Genomic DNA, 18,932 nt, shown 5'->3' with positions numbered 1-18,932 from the left:
GTAAGACTTCATGTTCAGCGTACGGTTTATTTATATAGCGCCTTATTTAACATTAGTCAGGATATCCGAAAGGCGGATGAGCGGCGAGTGCGAGTAGCGGGGCTGACGGACCCTAACGGGGGTGAAGGGCGTGGTGGGGACTCGCACGGTGCCTTATAACGGTCGTAGTTTTTATAAAAGAAACGAAAAATCTGCGCACAGTTAAGGAAGCGTATGTAGTGCTGTGTGTGGTGAATGCAAACTTTATTGAATAAAGTTGTTGTTTCCAGACAGGCGATGTAACGACATGAGCAGCAGGGGGAGCAGCAGAGCAGACTGCAGTTGGGAGTAATGGAGACGCGCGTGGCTTTTAAATGCTCAGCTACACTCACGTTTAGTAAGAAATCAGAAGCCTTTGTGAGTTAATCACCCACCCGCCTCGCTTTGAATCCTTCACCGATGTGTCCAGAACGATGAAGAACAGCAGAGCGACGTTAGAGGAGGGCGCAAGTCCCTGTGATCGCCCACCAGACTGTAGTAGTCAGTATAGCGCCTTACAGTAGCGTTTGTCATAAATCAGGACATTCAGTGGGCGCGCCTGCTTGTCTTCTTTATGCAGGTGTACATGAGATTTGGATGTTTCACCTTTATGTTCTGTTTGCACTCGTATATAATCTTAGCCCGTCAAGTCCTGTCTGACAGACCCTTTTGTTGTATTTAAACGTCTTGCTTTTATTCCCACCAAACGCTCTTGAAGATCCTCCTGCTAATCCCTTCGTGGCTCTTTACTGGGTGTTGTGGTTCCATTGCTTGACAAAGCGCCGCTTCATTCTCGAAAGGCTTCTTTGTATATAAAGTGGGGTCTTTGGGCTTTGAAAAGGTCCGTTAAACGAGGAAAAAATCAGTAAAATCGAACCAACGCTGCTGTTCATTTGTCAATTTATCGGATTTCACTTAACATCCTGATGCTCCAGCAGACCCCCGTGACCCTGTAGTTAGGATAGCGGGTTGGATAATCGATGGATGGATCCTGATGCTGCTCGCTGAGATTGAGCAGCGGTGACAGAATTCTCTCCGCTGTCACTTTAACTCAATTAAATCCCGTTGAAAACAAACTCTTCATTTCTTTTAACTGAAGTCTCGTCGGCCTCGGCGGTTTGTTGTCTTTACTCGCCCCTTTAAGTTAATTCACAGACCGCTGTGGGCTCGATCGTTTACACGGGACGCAGTTGAATTAAGATGACTAAACTTAAAAGAAACGCGTTTAATGTCCGCGACCATCCTGTGTCTGCCTTGTGGGCCACGGGGTCTCCACACCTTTATGGAGGTGGAAAGAAAACTCAAGAGTCGAAGTGAACGCCGTTATTCTCGTGCAAATCCGGGGGTTTGGTGTGGTGGTGGAAACTCGCGTACGATACTTTTTTTATTCTGTTACACTGACATATTTGTTACCCAGCCGACATCACAAAGGCTTCTTTTTCTTCGCCTCCTAAACAACGCAATTAATTATGTCAAGATTACACAAAAAATGCAATCATCTAAGATAAATGGAAAGTCTCTCATGTTCAGAACGGCTTATGTCGATGCTAGGATGGGCGATGCCACTGTTTTTGAAGTATTTATTCTCTGTGTCAGATTTCCCATAGTGGGTGTTTTTTAAAAAGCATAGAAATTTGTTTTCAAATGATGATAATGTTTAGAATGGCTAATGTTAATGGGTCAGTCTGCATTTAAATGAACTAATATCACAACACAGTTTAAAGGTCACCACAACAAATTTATTACAAAATATATATTAATACAGTGAACACGGCATGGCATTTTCTAACCTGCTCACTCCAGACCAGGGCTATGCCAGCCAATCTCAGCTGGCATGGGGTACAAGGCATCCATCACAGGGCAAACACACACTGTGGCCAAGTTAGCGATGCCAGTTCACCTGACCTGCAAGTCTTTGGACTGTGGGAGGAAGCGTACGCGGCCACGGGGACAACATGCAGACTCCACGCAGGAAAAAGAGCGAACATACAAAGGACATAAAGATAACGTGAACTTTGACCTTTCCATGATTTGGTGATTTGTTTAGTCAATCACTTCACACATGTACTTAAACTGTGATCCCCTTTAGAACTCTAACATTTACACACACACAAAAAAAATAATAGTCACACATTTGCATTTTCTATTATATTCTGCCCTTCTGTTTTATCGAGAACAATTTTGTCATATTAGCTTTACATTTAGTTAAGTTTCAAATTTGTATTTAGAAAACAATTATGCTGCTGCTTTAATCTTATTTTGCCTCTGCTATACAAGGCAGGAAGTCACCCGTCACAGAGTGAACACACAAGCGCACACACATATGCGCACAAGCGCACACACACGCACATGCACACGCGCACACACACACGCACATGCACACGCGCGCGCACGCACACACAGATACGCCCGCACAAACGCACACACGCGCACGCGCATACACACAGGGGCCATTGTCAGTCCACCTAACCTGCGTGTCTTTGAACTGTGGGAGGAAACGGGAGCACAATCTTAACAAAATAAAATGAAATAGAAAAATGATGTTTTATTTCACCAGATGCTGTTACTAATGCAATGAAAGAACTTTGAAATCCACTAAACTTGCAAAATAATGAGTGTTTTTATTAAAATTTATTCAGGCACGTATTTTTCAGAAAGATAAACTACTTTCAGTCAAAAGTTTTCACCATCAATTTAGGCTTAGCTCTATGAAGTATTTTGCATAGCGTTAAGACTGTTTAACATTCTTAGTTATGTATATTCGTTGTACTTTACCCTTCGTTTTAATTAGCAGTACAAACAAAGCAGACAGAACTGGTGACAAAATGCTCTGAGAGTGATGCTTCACTGTTACGTGTCCTCCATTATGCTAACAACGGGCTTCACGTTTCCGAAGTATTAATGAGTGATCAACTGTAAGATGTTTAACTCAGCTAAAAAGTCTCCGGTAAACCTCCTTCTACATCATCCTGTAGTTACCTGAATAACGTCTCGTGCCTCTGAAAACCCTCCTGCAACCTCCCTGATCTGGCACTGAGTGTTGCTTCAGATTTGTATCGCGTGGCCGTTTTACAAAAGTCTTTCTGTTGGTTAGTGCGTCTGTTGAAACGGGTTGTTGCTTTTGCCGCCGTACTGCTGATTCTTGTCACAGATGCCGCATCAGGCTCCCGTATTCTTTCCCCTCTTTAGAAAGTAGCGGCACACAACGCTATGCTCTCGGTCTGCCATTGGTGTACAGTCTGCGCGTGTGGAAGGGGCGTGGCTTTATGACGCTGTCGTGTCACAGCGCGTCTGCTCATTTGAGTACGGGAGCGCAGGACGTCAGTTAATAAACCTCACCGCCGTAACTTACACAAAAGTGGTAATCGATATTTTCGAATGGTACTCAATGCCAAATGAGTACAGTTTGAGTATCAAAGTATCGATTACTGTGGTTTTGATCCGCCCATCCCTAGTCGATGGAGTAGAATTGCATTGGATGTAACTTCTTTTCTTCCATTTTAGAAATTGCTGAAGTCATTTTTGTGTGAATTAAATTACTTCATCAAGTTAAAATGAAATAAATATGCTTACGCTACCAAATTATTTGTAGTCTGTTTTTATTTAAATAAAAGGACAATAATATGTGTGGATATGTCTGCGTGTGGTCCGATCAGCACTTGCTGTTCATGTTGACGTGCAGCTCACTGAATAAAAGCCTCTTTGTTTGTTTTGTGGGTGGCACAGTGATTAGCGCTGCTGCCTCGCAGTTAGGAGACCCTTAAGGGTTCACTTCCCGGGTCCTCCCTGCGTGGAGTTTGTTCTCCCCGTGTCGGCGTGGGTTTCCTCCCACAGTCCAAAGACACACAGGTTAGGTGGATTGGCAATTCTAAATTGTCCCTGGTGTGTGTGTGTGTGTGCCCTGCAGTGAGCTGGTGAGCTGGCACCCTGCCTGGGATTTGTTCCTGCCTTGGGCCCTTCACTGGCTGGGATTGGAGACCCCCGTGACCCTGTAATTAGGATATAAGGGTTGGACAATGACTGACTGTTTGTTTTGTTGTCATGTAAACTCAGCAATTGCCAGTTGTGTTTTTTATGAGCATCGGCTGATCAATTTTGAGCAGTTTAATGTGTTCACTCAAAAAATACATTTTAGGGTTTTATTACATTTTTTATGCCACATTTTCTCTACCTAAATAAATTAAATTCTACTTAACAATATGGTGTATTTACTAAACATATTACTTTATTTAAACACAATAAAACTGGTTGATTTATACATAGATTACTTAAGTAGTGGTAAAAAATAAACGAATAAGTAAAAATAAAATGAGGAACGGTTTGTAATGTACACTCAAATAGCTCTTAGCAATACATTAATACAAACAATAAAACATAGGAATTCTTACTCATTTCATTTGTTGATTGCACTTTTCGCCAGAATATCCAAAGAGAAGTCTCCTAAAGCATCATATGGCCTGTATGAAAGTTTTGCACCTAAATGCATAAGGCAAACACTATTTAAAGAAAATGTCAAGTTTTCCCAATAAACTGCCTTTAATTAAAGCACACGTATCATTAACTTTAAATTCAGGCCAGTTCCGTACATCAGGCGTAATGAACGTTCACAGTTTACTGGTTTTCCTTTGCTCGTCAGGCATGTTGTGGCACACAAATCACATTATAAATCATCGTCCACAACCACACAAAACCCCGGGCTAATTTACAAAACCTTTACCTTTCTTTCCAGTTGTACAAACAGGTGCTGGGGGTCCCACAGTCTTCCAGATGCTGCTGCTTTACTGGTGCTTTATGCTGCTTTACTGGGTTGTGTGGTTCCTTGTGGCTCCATTGCTTGACCAGGCACCATTTCATTCTGGGAAGGCGACCCAGCGGGATGCTAACCCGGTTTAACAGAACTTGAACTTAGTGTGTGTGACTGTCTGTATGTATTGTAAGACGCTAGGGGTCGCTGTTGCCCCTTTCAACCCAACAGACAGACACACTGAACACAGGGTAAAATCACCAAAGACTGTATTTAATTATTCTTCTTATTTTTATAGTGCCCCAATAGCACCTCCGCCACCATAAACAGGCAAGTAATAATAGTAATGACAATAAATCGGCACAAATCTCTCCTCTAAATGTCCCAGCAAGCTCTGTCCCCTACCTCCCAACTCCAGCTCGGTTGCTGGGTCTCCAACAGTCCATTATATAGTGTCTGACCTGGAACTGCTTCGGTTCTTCTGTCCATGTGACATTCCCACACCTCCGGGTCAGCTGGAGAAGTTGACTTTTCTGTCAACCCGGAAGTACTTTGGGTCTTCTGTCCCCGTGACTCGATAGTACCGCCGGGCTATGGAGAAGATGTGAGTCTCCAAGTCCCCCTCCATTGTCTCCTGGCAGCACCCTGTCATCCAGCAGGGCTGAGAAGTCAAACTCCAAATCCCATGGTGCCCTGCGGGAATCTGAGGCACCACAATGCTGCAGGGATAGTGCCATCTGGCATCTTGGGGGAGGCAGTGTCCCTCAGTAGCTGCTTTCCCCCCATCTTTCTCCTCTTTGGGTGTCCCGGTCGGGTTGAGCAGCCGGCCATCCTCCATGGTATCTATGCAGTAAGAGTCCGTTTAAAAACCAGCAGCCACTGGCAGTTCACACATCTGTTACCAGCTGCTCTGGAACTGATCAAATCAAGCATCTTTCTGGAACCTTCATGAGGGGGGTCTTTTGGGTGCCAAACATGGGCCCCCTATGGCAGGGGTGTCCAGCTCCGGTCCTAGTGCGCTGCAGTGGCTGCAGATTTTCAATATTCAAACCCTTTTCCTAACCAATTTTCACTCGTTTTCCCTTCATTTTCATAGCCCTGTTTTAAAGGTTTCAGTCCTCTGAGTTGATTCCTTTCTTCATTAAATGGCAGCCAAACAGAAATGAGACATGAAACGAGCCAACAGATGACCAGCTAAATCGGGGCCTCAAACTCCAACCAGTTTCTTAATGGGAAGCCAACTCTTGCTGTTAATTAAACCAGTTCTTTAATTCCACGGCCTGTTGCTGCTCTCATTCCGCCATGGCAGACATTTCCTAAACTGATGATTTTTTCTGTTTTTTCTAAGAATGCCCTCACAATGTTGTGGTGACCTGAGAGATCAACCTCACTGAGACCTTCACCTTTCTTTATTTTCAGGGACTGTGGTTAGCTGGTCATGTGGTGGCTTGTCTTGTGTCTCGCTATTATTTGGCTGAAAAGAGACAACTAAGGGGCCTGAGTCAAGTTAATTAAAACAAAAGAAGTTCATTAGCAGCAAAAACACCTCACTAAAAGAAGAAGATGGTTAGAATGAAAGCCTGCAGCCGCTGCGGCCCTCCAGGACTGGAGTTTGAGACCCCTGCCCTGTGGCATCGCTCTAAAGGACCACCCTGGCACTTTGATGGTTAAGAATGTACAGAACAAGAAAGGGGTGTGGTCTTTATGCAAATAGGGGGCAGTCGTGAATATTAAACTTGAATATTTTTAGTCAAATCAGCTTAACTCAGTTGTGTACCGGGAATGTAAGAAGAGCTCGTCGTGAGGATTCAAAGAGTGGAGTGACATTAAAATAGGTGACTAATGACAACAGTCCCTCAGACGTTTTAGGCCTCGGTTTAAATGAAATTATCTGATTGCTTTGTTTCATCACAACTTACTTGTGTTTGTGTCACATCTAAGAAATTTACATCAGCGTAGCTAGAAAAAGATAAGTAATGTCAGCAAAGGTAATTACGTTCAAAAAGCCTTTGCACTTTTATATTTTCATTGGATACGTTGAAAGCAGGAGGAGTAGTAATTGGGCATTAAAAAATCGATCGATCTGTTCTTAACTTAATTTTTCTTTTTGTAAAAACTTGACTGCTTTGTATGGATTGTAATTAAATTAATAAAAATTTGGCACGACGCTGGGAAAATTCCATCGTAAATGAAGGTGACTATGTAGAAAGTGACGCCATTTGGTTTTGAAATTCTTAATAAATAGAGTTATAAAAAGGTGTAATAAAACCTTTTGAACGTCCCCCGTATTTCAAGTTAAAGTAACATCAATTAAATACATCAAGTGAAAATCCCTGTTACTTCATTTTTTGAGTGAATCTGTTTAACAAAACGACTGCACGTTTCCATTTCATTGAATTAAGTACACAAATATCGGCAACTCCTGTTATTACAAGTTAGTTTATTAAATAAAGTGTTGGATTAACTTCATGAAGTCGTCATCTCTACCAACTGTGTAGATGTAAAGTGCAGCAATCACATCATGAAGGTCCAGTTTGGTATTTTTCAAGTTCCAAGAATCCTCGATTAACCAACTATTTCTAATTTCCGATGTCTCATAAATACGTAACAAACATGTTCTTAAATTGTCACCTTTTCTGCTTCAAAGTGTTGTTTATTTGGCACACATTCGGTAAGTTGGAGGCTTTTTTTCACGTTTTGGACCTGGCTTTTCTGAAGCTTCATTGTAAGGTGCAGGACAAGGAAGACAAGGAATTTTGAAATCGCCTGAAAACGCTTGAGTGTTATGCGGCTGACTAACATTCACCAAGATTGTAAAGAGATTACTTGAAAACACGGAAGTCCTCCTCTCAGGTTTTCTTCACCAGCCTTTCTGCGTTGTGGCGCCAAATGTCATGAATGTTCTAAAAAGCCTCCTGGCCTCTCCTCTCATGCACAAGAACCCCACGCTCTTGCCATGTCGGCTGTGCAGTTTGTTTGCCAGACGATTGAAGACTCAAAGCCATTTCCATAACCACACAAACCTTTGGCATTTTAAACAATGTTGCTACGTAGAAAATCTTTATTATCCTCTGATGCCGTAACAATTGACCCCCAAAACTCTCTTTGAAACATCTTTACAGAACGGGCAGCCACTTAATGCAAATCAGTGAACCTTATGCAAATGAGACACTTTACCATGAAAAATAACTAAAAAACCTCTGGAGAATATCCTTAAAATCGCAATCTGCACCAACATCCTCATCCTCTTTGGAAAAAGTTAAAAAAGTCACCTGATTGGTGGGAATCGGTCCACTTAGCAACAGGCTGTGTGACGTCCACATGCGATTGGTGATTCTGGGCCAATGAGATTCATGCTTGTGCTGTCCTGATAGTGACGTCAGGCTGTGTGCTGGTGACCTCTAACAAAACGTGTCACACAAAGGACGTGCAGTAAATGTGCCTCGGTGCGGCAGTGGGCACCAGACGGACCTTTCCTACTGGATTTATGTGGACGTTTTCGTATTTGTACATTTCGGTCACACGTGATAATATTTGTTCTTGTTGAAAAAAAAATCAGTAATTTGGGGTCGTTTTTTCTGGGGGCGCAAACAACACTAAGGAGGGCAACACAATTGTTCCCCAGAAGTGGATTATGAAGCTGAGTGGATGAGGACTGAACACGTCCTTCTTTGGTTTAATGTTTAACTTTACCCTTCAACCTCATAATCATACTTAACCAGCGTAAAATGAAATGACACGTCAGGGATAGAAATATCACACAGCCCTCTTAATAAAAACCAAAGCAGCATCTTCCCCATAACCTGGCCTGGCCTGGCCTGCCGTGATTAGCGTTGTCCTTCACTCCAGTGGAGTCCTTCAAATCCTGGCCCTGCTCACTCTAGCAGCTTCTCTGTGAGTGTCTGTGGGTTTTCTTGGCTCTCCAGTTCTCTCCACACCCCACACAAGATTAGTTCAGATACAACTTTGTTAATCCCAATTGAAAGTGCACAGTACAGGCTATTGTTTCTCATCACAGCGTTCAGGATGAAGTGCCTTTAGAAAAATGGTGGCTCTTTGTGACACTTTGTGACAGATTCATGTACTTGCTAGATCTTCAATCTGAATGCTGATGGCCCTTTTCATTTTCATTCTAGCACTTGAGAGGCTGTCTTCACAGCTCCTCTAATTTCTGTTTCTTCTTATAAATGACGTTGACAGTAGTGGACGGTGTGCTCCTTCACGCCATATCTACCAATGTGTCCTATTTTTATGACATCCAGAAGCAGCAGTTTCTCTGCTAAAGTCATCTGCTTACAGGCCTTTTTAGCTGTGGGCTCACTTGTGTTGAACTCTGACCACACTAAAGCTCTTCATAGTAAAAAAATCATATGATTGAATCACAAAAGAAATGCAGAATACGGTGAGCTACTGAATCCAATGATGTGCACAACCAGAGTGTGAAGGGATTCTGAAAATACTAGGACATGGGGACACCCGGGCTCAGGCTTCTTGTGTTGTTATATTGTAGCGCCCCAGAATGAGACATGTGAGAGTCACCTTCTTTAGGTGGCCAAGAACTACCTGGAGAAGTTGACTATAAAATCATCCCTGTGAGTAGCATAAAGAGGGGGGCACACACAGACCACTTAAAGAGCTCCTCCGATGACGCGTCTCTTGGCTTCTAAAGCTCATCAGATGAGAGAGTCGGATGTGGACTTGGGCTTTGGCTCGGCTCACAGAGCTGGAGGAAAGTGTGCCAGATGGGAGAGCAGACTGAGTCAGAACTGGGATGAATGTGTGTGTGGGCAAACGAGGAGAAGCAGCTGGGAATGTGGCTGAGTGGTGCGGTGAGCGAGCAAAAAAGAAACCAGTGGTCCTTTTAGGACCACTTACTACTAGCCAGGGGTCAAGTGCTGATTCCTTTTATCTGTCTTCTGCTCTTTCCCGGTTCGGTACCATATTTTATATAACACTTGGAGTGAGAATCCCGACTCTGGAGGCTGAAGGCACGTCATTGAAATGCCAAAAGTTATATCACACTCTGTACAAATGACCTTAAATCTGACCAGCACTGATTGCAATATAAAACATTTTATTTTTTCAAATCAAAAACTCCCATTTTTCAAAAAGCCAACTACTGCCACTGACCGTCAGCATGTGGTTACTAACCTCACAATACCAAAGAACACTTGGCACTTTCTGTGGAGTGTGTGTGTGCACTACAAGGAAAAATATAGAAAAGAATATAAAATTACAAAGAAAATAGAGCCATGCAGCTGGAACCATCTCAAAAAATTCACATTCTACAATTTAGCTAAGTCACGATTGTTGAGAATGAGAAAGAGACGACTGAAGATGGTGAGTCCAACTACTGAATAACTTTGACCGTTTCTTGTCGGTAGACCTTTATTTAAGTTCACAACGTGACGAGGCCTACGATTAGGCTTAGGGTTTTTAGATTTTTGGACAACGGCTGTCCTTCAGACCTCTGTCCTTGGATATGCCCCAGTGTCCCCTTTCACATTCAGTGATTGCCCTCTAGTTGTGATTTCCAGGAAGTCTAAATCAGCTTTGAATGATTTTTAGTTTCACATTTCTGAATAAATGATAACAACCGTCTGGTGTTGTCTCCCGTGGTATGGAGTCTTTGTGTACTACGAGGTGTCCTGTGGCTCCTGGTGCTTTCTGCAGTCACTCAGATGGAGGATGTCATTATTTATTAAATGCAGAATATTCCACAGAGACAGAGGGATGACTGTATTATTGCGTTCAAGACATAAATAAGATGCAGACGACAGTTGAACCGCGATGCTGCTGTCTTGCAGTCCATCATGCTACCATCTGCACTCTTCTGTATCCAACAGAGTCCGTAACAAAGAAGGCTGTTTGTGAGTGTGAATTGTGAAAGTTTGAATGCCTAGCAAAAGAGGGAAAAGGCCGAGTTGTTCTCCAAATGACCTGATGTGGTCTTGTGACACTAGCTGATGGTCCAGTCTGTTGTAATGTATGTTATCTGGCCTACCAAGGGGTGCAGTGAGCGAAGACTTGGGACTGTGCTGACCCTGCAGTTACAAATGTACGTGGTGATGAGAGTCTGTGTGGGCGAAGAAAAGCTGTCCTATTTGGAAGTCAGAAGATGTCACTACGTCCAACGTCTAGGAGCTTTTTAGTCCACTTGGATGGTGAAATCACATTAAGCTGTGGCCTGTAACTTGGTCCCAATGTCAGAACCATCAGCACCTTCTCAGCACACGCTCACTCTTTTCTTTTGTCCTCAATTGTCGTCCTGTTTTTATTACATTACCTGTACATTGTCTCTTACTCTTTGTATTTTTTAGTTTGATTTTAGGTGAAATGTCGCACATTTGGAGAGAACTCTGTCTTCTTCTGTTATCACTGGCTCACACCCAGGGTGAGTACTGAATGTAATTCTGTCAGGGCGTATTTGGTGGGTGAAGGGTATCAGACACATTTTGAATTTCCTCTTTTGGGTCCAAATAAAGACCCATCTATCATCTCTCTGTATTTTGGTGCTAACCTGATGGAAACATCGCCAGAGTCTCACCAAGTCTCACACACCGCAGTGTTAATGAAGAACTGCAATTCAGGCCGCCATTTATCCCCTTCTTGGTCTTATTCACCTATGTAGGATGTGACTGTCATCTTCTGGTTTTGACTTTCTGTTATTTATCTGATTGAATTAGGTTTTTTTTTTTATCTCAATCAGTACAGTATTCTGATTTTTTTTGTTTTTGTACTTCTCTGCTCTGCTGCTCATAACGTTGTTTTTGTTTGAAGGTTGAAGTCAGGCATTGTGGATCTAAAATGGTTCAGCTTCTCTCTCTGACTTGAGCTTGTTTCTTTAATTTCAGAATATCTACATGAAAAATGTCTGATTGCTGGCATTGGAGAGACGATTCTAATTCCCTGCTTTCTGGACATTGCAAAGCCCTTAGAGAGCATTTCAGTTGAATGGCAGACATCTCGTACAATCACATTTTGTAGCATGTCCAAACGCAGCGCACAGGTCATCAGATCTCAGTTTCAAGATGGCAACTTCTCCCTGACGCTCTCCCATGTTTCACTGCTTGATGAAATGTGGTACAGCTGTTATTACAGAGGCCAGCAACTGTGTCGGCACTGCCTTCGCGTCGGAGGTGAGGAAACTTTACTTCTTGGTACATTCTCTGCACTGTGAAGTTTGTGATCTCGTGGAGGCTGAAACAGTAAACTGGGCCTCAGATGGAGATGTGTGGAGGAGAAGAGGAAGAACAACAGCGGCTGTCACTTGTTTTCTTTTTGAATTTCAAAGTCCGTATAGCACAAGCAGTAGTTCAGCATTTTACACCACTGCTGTCTTCTTTATTTTGAGTTCATGGGCGGTTTGGACTGAGTCGCCTTCTAAACACCTAAACATGAGCATTGCCATTGTATACACTGGGGGGCTTTCTCATACTTGGTGTGTGCGTCAAACTGGTGTGTGTGTGGCACCAAATCCTAATCTCTCTATAGATAAAAATCCAGCATCTGTCTGTTTGTTTTTCACAAGAGAACAACTTCACGGATTTAGATCTTTTTTTTTTATATATTTTTCTTAAACATTCCAGTTGATTTTGTGACTTCTCTCATTGTGCTAAGAATCAGAGTTCCCTTGCAGAAGCGATATATTCGCGCTAATCTGAGACTGAGGCTGTGGGCCGAAGGGAGGGGGAAGCTGGACGTCAGGAGTGGGGAGCCGGGCAGGACCCACCTAACTCACGCGCCAGCCATCGTTTGAATCAGTCTACCTATCGCCATACCTTGCTTCCACTTAGCTAGCGATACCTGTTTGTTTATTGATTTTTAAAGTTCGTCTCGTTTCACTACTACACGGGTGGAGGCGCAGGGGACGGCTAGTCCCCGATAAGAAGGAAAAAGGAGACAAGAATTAATGTAGAATGATGCAGTTAGCTGCTGAACGTTGCAAAGGAAGGATTCATTGCAATGGCTTTGTAGAGCTAAATATTTATTTGTAGATAAATGTGTGTGTGGTTTCTCAAACAGAAAATATAATACAATAACTTCAAAAAACTGTCACAAAAATAAAAGCTCACAGAATGCTAAAAACAGGTAATACCCAAAAAGGTCAGTAGATGGCGGCAGATATTAACAGAGTGCCATGACGTCATTGGCAAAGACACTGAATTAAAGTTAGCAAATACGTTAGCACTGAACAGACTTGAACAAACAGCCAATCATCAAGTCAGTTTTCTAGAAGCTCTTATATATTAATAAAGAAGCAACATTTCTGAGCATACTTTATACAATTGAACTGAACTGAACACACTTTGACATAACACATTAGTAAAACATCGTTAGGAGCTTTATCATTACTTGCAGAAAAATTGTTATATTTCTAATAAAACAGCAAAGCGTTTAACAGAGACACAAAGTCGACAAATGATTGAACAAATGCGCCATCGTGCAGACTCCTGGAAGTGCAGCGTTTCTGTGTATCAGACACAGTAATAACACGTGTGCCCGTTCACGCATAATCTGTGAGCGTGATGACACAACACACAGCTTGTTCAGACTTTTGGACAATAGGAATGCAGGCCTACTCTAGAAGACAAACCAATATGGTGTGCTGCAGTGGTCTCTCCTTCTTCTTCCCATATTTTTCAGGTTTGGCCACTTTTCAAAAACCATTGGGCTTTCCTGTTGAGCTTCATAGTTCAAAACTTTTTTTCCAGAATTCCACATGCTAAGTAATTCTTTATTTCCACATTAAATGAATTTTTCTTTAGGTTCTTTAGATGTTTAACAGTGTAATATCTAAATATCTTTAAAATAATAAAGAAAAAATAAAATGTTGATATCAGTGGTTATTTTGGCATGAAGATTCTCAAAAGGGCCACACAAAATTCAGTGATGATAAAATGTCAGTCAAATAATGGCATCAAAAATCACATGAACAATGAAGGTCTATCAACTTATCTTGTCAAACCAACCATTTGACCACCAAGGTGCAGTGGTAGAAGATGTTTCAAAGTCACAGTAAGGACACAAACAAAATATCCATGCAATAAATGGCCCACCACTCAACACAACAGTCAGTCCATGGAGAGCAGAACAATAAACCCACCAGGGGTCTGCTGGTCAGCACAAGGTTGGCAAACCACTGAAACAATGCATATCTACCTATCAGTTCTCTTCCACACCAGGGGTCTCAGTGACATGGATTCAATATGTGCACACCATAAAACAGGACAAATATGACAAAAACAATCTGATGTACAAAACCTGGAATGTACATATCTGGACACAATTTACCTTCATAAATTACAATCACCTTGTAAATGTGCCTGCGTGAACACGCCATGAACAGAGCCTGGTTGCCATCCCTGGAACAGCAGAAGGACTGAAACTCCCTTGAGCCTTTATAGGATTAGGAGATGTCCCTCAATGGAGATTGTCAGGTGGTCTGCCTCGTGATGAAGTTCATCTCCTCACTTCAGTATTTCTCTCCTCTTAATCAGTGGTTCCCTTGCAATGCCTTTATACCGCTTCCAAGAGTCCTTTTCAGCCAAGCTTTGGAATTACTTCTGGTGTCAGAGATTAGCCCTCCGTTTGTTCTAGAAACACCGTACAAGATCTCCATCTTGTGGTTCAGCTGTCCCTGCAGACGAAAGCCTTCTGTTGTTCCTAAAAGACCAGATATCCAAGTCAGCTGCCCACCTAGCTGCTGTATTTGAGGGACTGCGTGGTCCCACACGTTCTATTCTGGGATTCTGCGTCCTCTAGTTGAATTTGATGTTCCTTATGCGGCCTCATCCTGAGTTGGGTTGCCTCGATGGCCACATGTTGTTTCTGGTCATCCTGGATGCCCTGCACCTGCTTTTCTGCCTTCTCTGGTCTCATTACTTGTGGGCTCATCTAATGCCATAACCCTCCCAAGCCATGGTGTGCCCCTCCGTTGCCATTTTGGAGCACTTGCCACACATACAGAGGTCTTAATGAGTTTACTTGCTATTACATTTTTGTAAGATTTTTTTCCTCATTATACTTTTATTGTTTGATAAACATACCTTTCTGCTCATATGCCATTTTATGGTATTTTTGAGCCCCCATGACCCTGTCGTTAGGATATTACGGGTTGGATAATGGATGGATGGATGGATGGTATTTTAGAGCAAACAAATGTTTGGATGTTTTTAAATTTTAGGAATGCAAATCCAGGTCTATTGATTGATGAAGAACTCCAATCTTGAGACAGTCACATACAGGCCAATGGCGGTGCAGTGAGGGGCCACAGAGAGGTTCCCATTGCTGACTGGTGACGTAACTCTCAAACATCTGAACCCGCGGTCGTCATCCAGCAGTTTTAATGCTGCCAGACATTTCCTGTAGATTACGGTCCTTTTTGTTTTGTTGGTTTTGATGCCAATAAGATGTGATTTTTGAGTTGTAATCCTTTATTAAGGATCTAGCCCTCTATGGACTTCTATCAGAGGGGAAAAAAATGACAAAGATTCTACTTGAGAATAATTAGACAATCACACATTTTAACATTTCAGATTTGTTTATTATGTACTTCTGCCTCATGAAGAAAATTGTGACATTTCTGATGGCATATGCTCATTCAGATTTTCTTTGCCATTTGTTGAACTGCTTAATAAAATGTGTTCGTGCTCACAGCTTTAAAATACTTTAATACGGTTAACATCCTTCAAATCTAATGATAAGGCCGCATCAATAAAGCAATTGGGAACATCTGTGTGCCGCTGTTCTGCTGCCCAGCCCAGTTTCCAAAGTTCTTCTATGTCAATGTGTTTCTATCTCTCCAGATCGCTTCTCTGATCCTGTTCTTCTTGGGCCGACGTCACCGGTGCTAAAGGGCACTGAGGTCAACTTCACCTGCAAGTCGGATGAGGGATTCCCTGTGCCGTGGGTCCAGTGGTTCGTGAACAAGAAACCATTTCAGGACAAGAGCCGAATAAAAAACAAACTGAAAAGAGGCCGCAACCTCAAATACAACCTGACCAGCATCCTGACTCTGACCATGACGGAGAATGTGTCTGTGTCCTGCATGATTGATAACAGGAAGATGGAAGAGAAGAAGACATCACCTGAGAAAGAGTGTGAGTACAGAAACAGCCAGTCAAGAATCTGCAGTCACATGAAAAGGCCACCCATTGTGACACCCACCTACAGGCTGTCCTTCCTTTTCTTATTATGCGTTACTTCAACTATTGTTGGTAGCAGCTGATGCCCAGACGTCCAAATGACACGTGCATACTTTAAGAGAACAATGAGCGTTTGAGCAACTAAAATGAACACGTGAAGCACACATAGAGGAAGGGCAATTTTAATGCAGAATGGCAAAGGTAAACTTTAACAGAGTGGAGTAAAGAGCACTAAATCTAAAATCTTAACTAAAAGGGTTTTTTTTATTTTGTAATTTAAATATTGTGTGATGGGGTACAATGCAGTGTAGTCAAAGCAGACCACCATAATGATGATTATTGTGCATTATGCTAAGTAAGGCCCAGGGAGAGGTCAACACCAATTAACACAATAATAAGTAAATGTCAATAAGAGGAGAATGGAGTGAGGTCATCAGAGGGGACCCTCAGGGGTCTGTCTTGGACCCTCTGTTAATTATTCTGATTTATATTAGCGACATTAGTTAATGAACTTGCGAACTTTAGTGAAGATACTAAAATTGGAGGAATAGCAGACACTGAAAAGGCAGCAAACACAATTCAGTAAAACCATGACAAGCTTCATTCAGAACTGGGCAAAAACTTGTAAAATGGAGTTTAATGTAGAAAAGTGCAAAGTGGGCAAAAGGAACGTCAACTGTAAAAACAAGACAGCAGACCCTGTCCTACAGGAAGAGAGACTTCTGGAGAGGACTTAGGGGTTTATATTGGCACAACATTCTCATTGTCTAAGCTTGTGCTGAAGCAAAGGCAAATAAAATGTTAGGTAATATCACAAAAACTGTGGGGTATAAGTCAACGCAATGCAATTTATTTTTGTGTATCCCGAAATCACAAGGAGTGGTAAAATGGCCTTTAACAGGCCCTGCCTTTTGACAGCCCGCCATCCTTAACTCTCTAAGAAGACAAGGAAAACCCATCCAAAAAAAAACTAGTAGGGAGAAAATATGGAAGACACCTCGGGAAAGGCAGTTCAGAGAGAGACCCCTTACCAGGTAGGCTGGGTGTGCAGTGGGTGTCAAAGAGAAGGGGGGTCAATACAATAACACAATACACAGAACAGAACACAAGTCATCCTCAATACAATAGAATAATGTAATAGAAATATTACAAGTAGACAGCATAATTCAACAGTAGATGATATCACATAATGCAATTTGGAGTATATATATATATACACTAGCAAAATACCCGCGCTTCACAGCGGAGAAGTAGTGTGTTAAAGAAGTAATGAAAAAGAAAAGGAAACATTTTGAAAATAACGTAAGATGATTGTCAATGTAATTGTTTTGTCACTGTTGTGAGTGATGAGTGTTGCTGTCATATATATATATATATATATATATATATATATATATATATATATATATATATATATATATATATATATATATATATATATACACACACACATATAAACATATATATATATACATATCCATACATATATACATATACACATATATATATACATACACACATATATACATACATATATATATATATATATACACTAGCAAAATACCCACGCTTCAGCGGCGAAGTACTGCATTAAAATTTTTATTAAGAAGAAAATTAAACCTTTTTAAACTGAGGGAAAATATGCCAATAATTATTTGTTAAGGATCTCTTTGTATACCACGTTGTGAGTTCGGCCCTCCGGTTGTAATATGACCAAGCTGTGCGCTGAGCTTACTCTTGAGCATGTAACTTACAGTTGGCCATGTGAACAGTAATGTTGTCTCAAATCTCACAGCTTGGATTGCTGCTGTCATAATCGGTTTGAGTTTCATGGTTTGTTTCAATTACGACAGTATTTGCAGGATTTGTTGTGTTGAAGTGACATTCGGCATCTGTCAAGCATTGTAAGCACACAACCGGTTTCATCGATAAAATCACATCCAGCTTTTGAGAGTTTAAACATTCATAAACATCAAAGTGTCCACTACTGAAATCGTCACCTGTCAATCTAAGATGTTTAAGAGGCATTGGCGGTTGTCGAAAGGTGTAAAATATTTGGCCATTTCGGTACCCTTGAAAGCGACAACCGAACAATTCAGCGGCAGCCATCAACTCACACGCAGAACCATAGGTGAAGGGCTTAAGCATTTCACTCTTCTAGTGCTCCTGTGTAGTCTAATTATCTCCTGTACCGTCATCAGTCCACACCTTGAACCTGTCCCAGTCATTCAATACATAAGACACAATGGATATCAAGAGTGAGCCTGATATGGCCGTGCAATATGTAACAAAGAGAATGGAAAAGGTAGGTGGTATCTCCGGCATGGAAACCACTCGGTAAGTGACAGTTCTTTCAACGATAGTGATCATCTCGATAGACATAGTAATGGGGGTTGGAATGATAAAGAAAATGGGTACCTGAGCAATGTAAAGTAAGTCTAAAATACCTACACAATAACTATAATCGTAATAAACAAACAATAAAACAGGAGAAGCCATGGATTAAACAAAAAGGCTGTAGTTATCAGTAGGGAGACGTGAATCCTGTGGCGAAGCAAGGAAGGGAATGTAGAGACCGGAGCGACGGACGGTCTTATATAGGCAGGCAGCCAACAACGTGGGAGGCGTTGGGATGGGGGACCCAACGCCACCTCACACGGTGACCGAGGTGCAGGCTATGGACGTATATATGTATGTAAGTAGGATTCAGTTAGCGTTGGGAACCCGCGTACCAAGTTTCTTGAAGATGGGCCCATAAGTAACAAAGACTGTTGAAAAGTTCAATATGGCGGCCGACAGCGGCATCGTACCACCGAAATAAGTATGTACATTGGTTTCGGTTAGCGCAGGGAAGCTGCCTACCAAATTTCGTGAAGATGGGGTCATGAATAAGAAAGTTCAATATGGTGGACGTTGTTGACCGTTATGACCGTTACGCGTAGAATTTCGAAATGAAACCTGCTTAACTTTTGTAAGTAAGCTGTAAGGAATGGGCCTGCCAAATTTCAGCCTTCTACCTACAC

The 18,932-nt window shown here is 42.0% G+C and overlaps 1 protein-coding gene across 2 annotated transcripts in view; it reads left to right on the top strand.

The window, feature by feature from the left end:
- Nucleotides 1-18,932, top strand: part of LOC120517147 (ICOS ligand-like) — a 31,562-nt gene that overhangs the window by 143 nt on the left and 12,487 nt on the right. For both annotated transcript variants that reach the window (XM_039739308.1, XM_039739299.1), the window contains exons 2-4: nucleotides 11,083-11,156; nucleotides 11,617-11,901; nucleotides 15,571-15,864. In XM_039739308.1, coding sequence (XP_039595242.1) covers nucleotides 11,099-11,156; nucleotides 11,617-11,901; nucleotides 15,571-15,864 — 637 coding nt within the window. In that variant the 5' untranslated portion in view covers nucleotides 11,083-11,098. The remainder of the gene's footprint in view (nucleotides 1-11,082; nucleotides 11,157-11,616; nucleotides 11,902-15,570; nucleotides 15,865-18,932) is intronic.

Source organism: Polypterus senegalus, chromosome 1 (assembly GCF_016835505.1).
Source record: "Polypterus senegalus isolate Bchr_013 chromosome 1, ASM1683550v1, whole genome shotgun sequence".
Lineage (NCBI taxonomy): Eukaryota > Metazoa > Chordata > Cladistia > Polypteriformes > Polypteridae > Polypterus > Polypterus senegalus.
The sequence above is the reverse complement of the archived record's forward strand: the minus strand, read 5'-3'. Positions and strand labels throughout refer to the sequence as shown.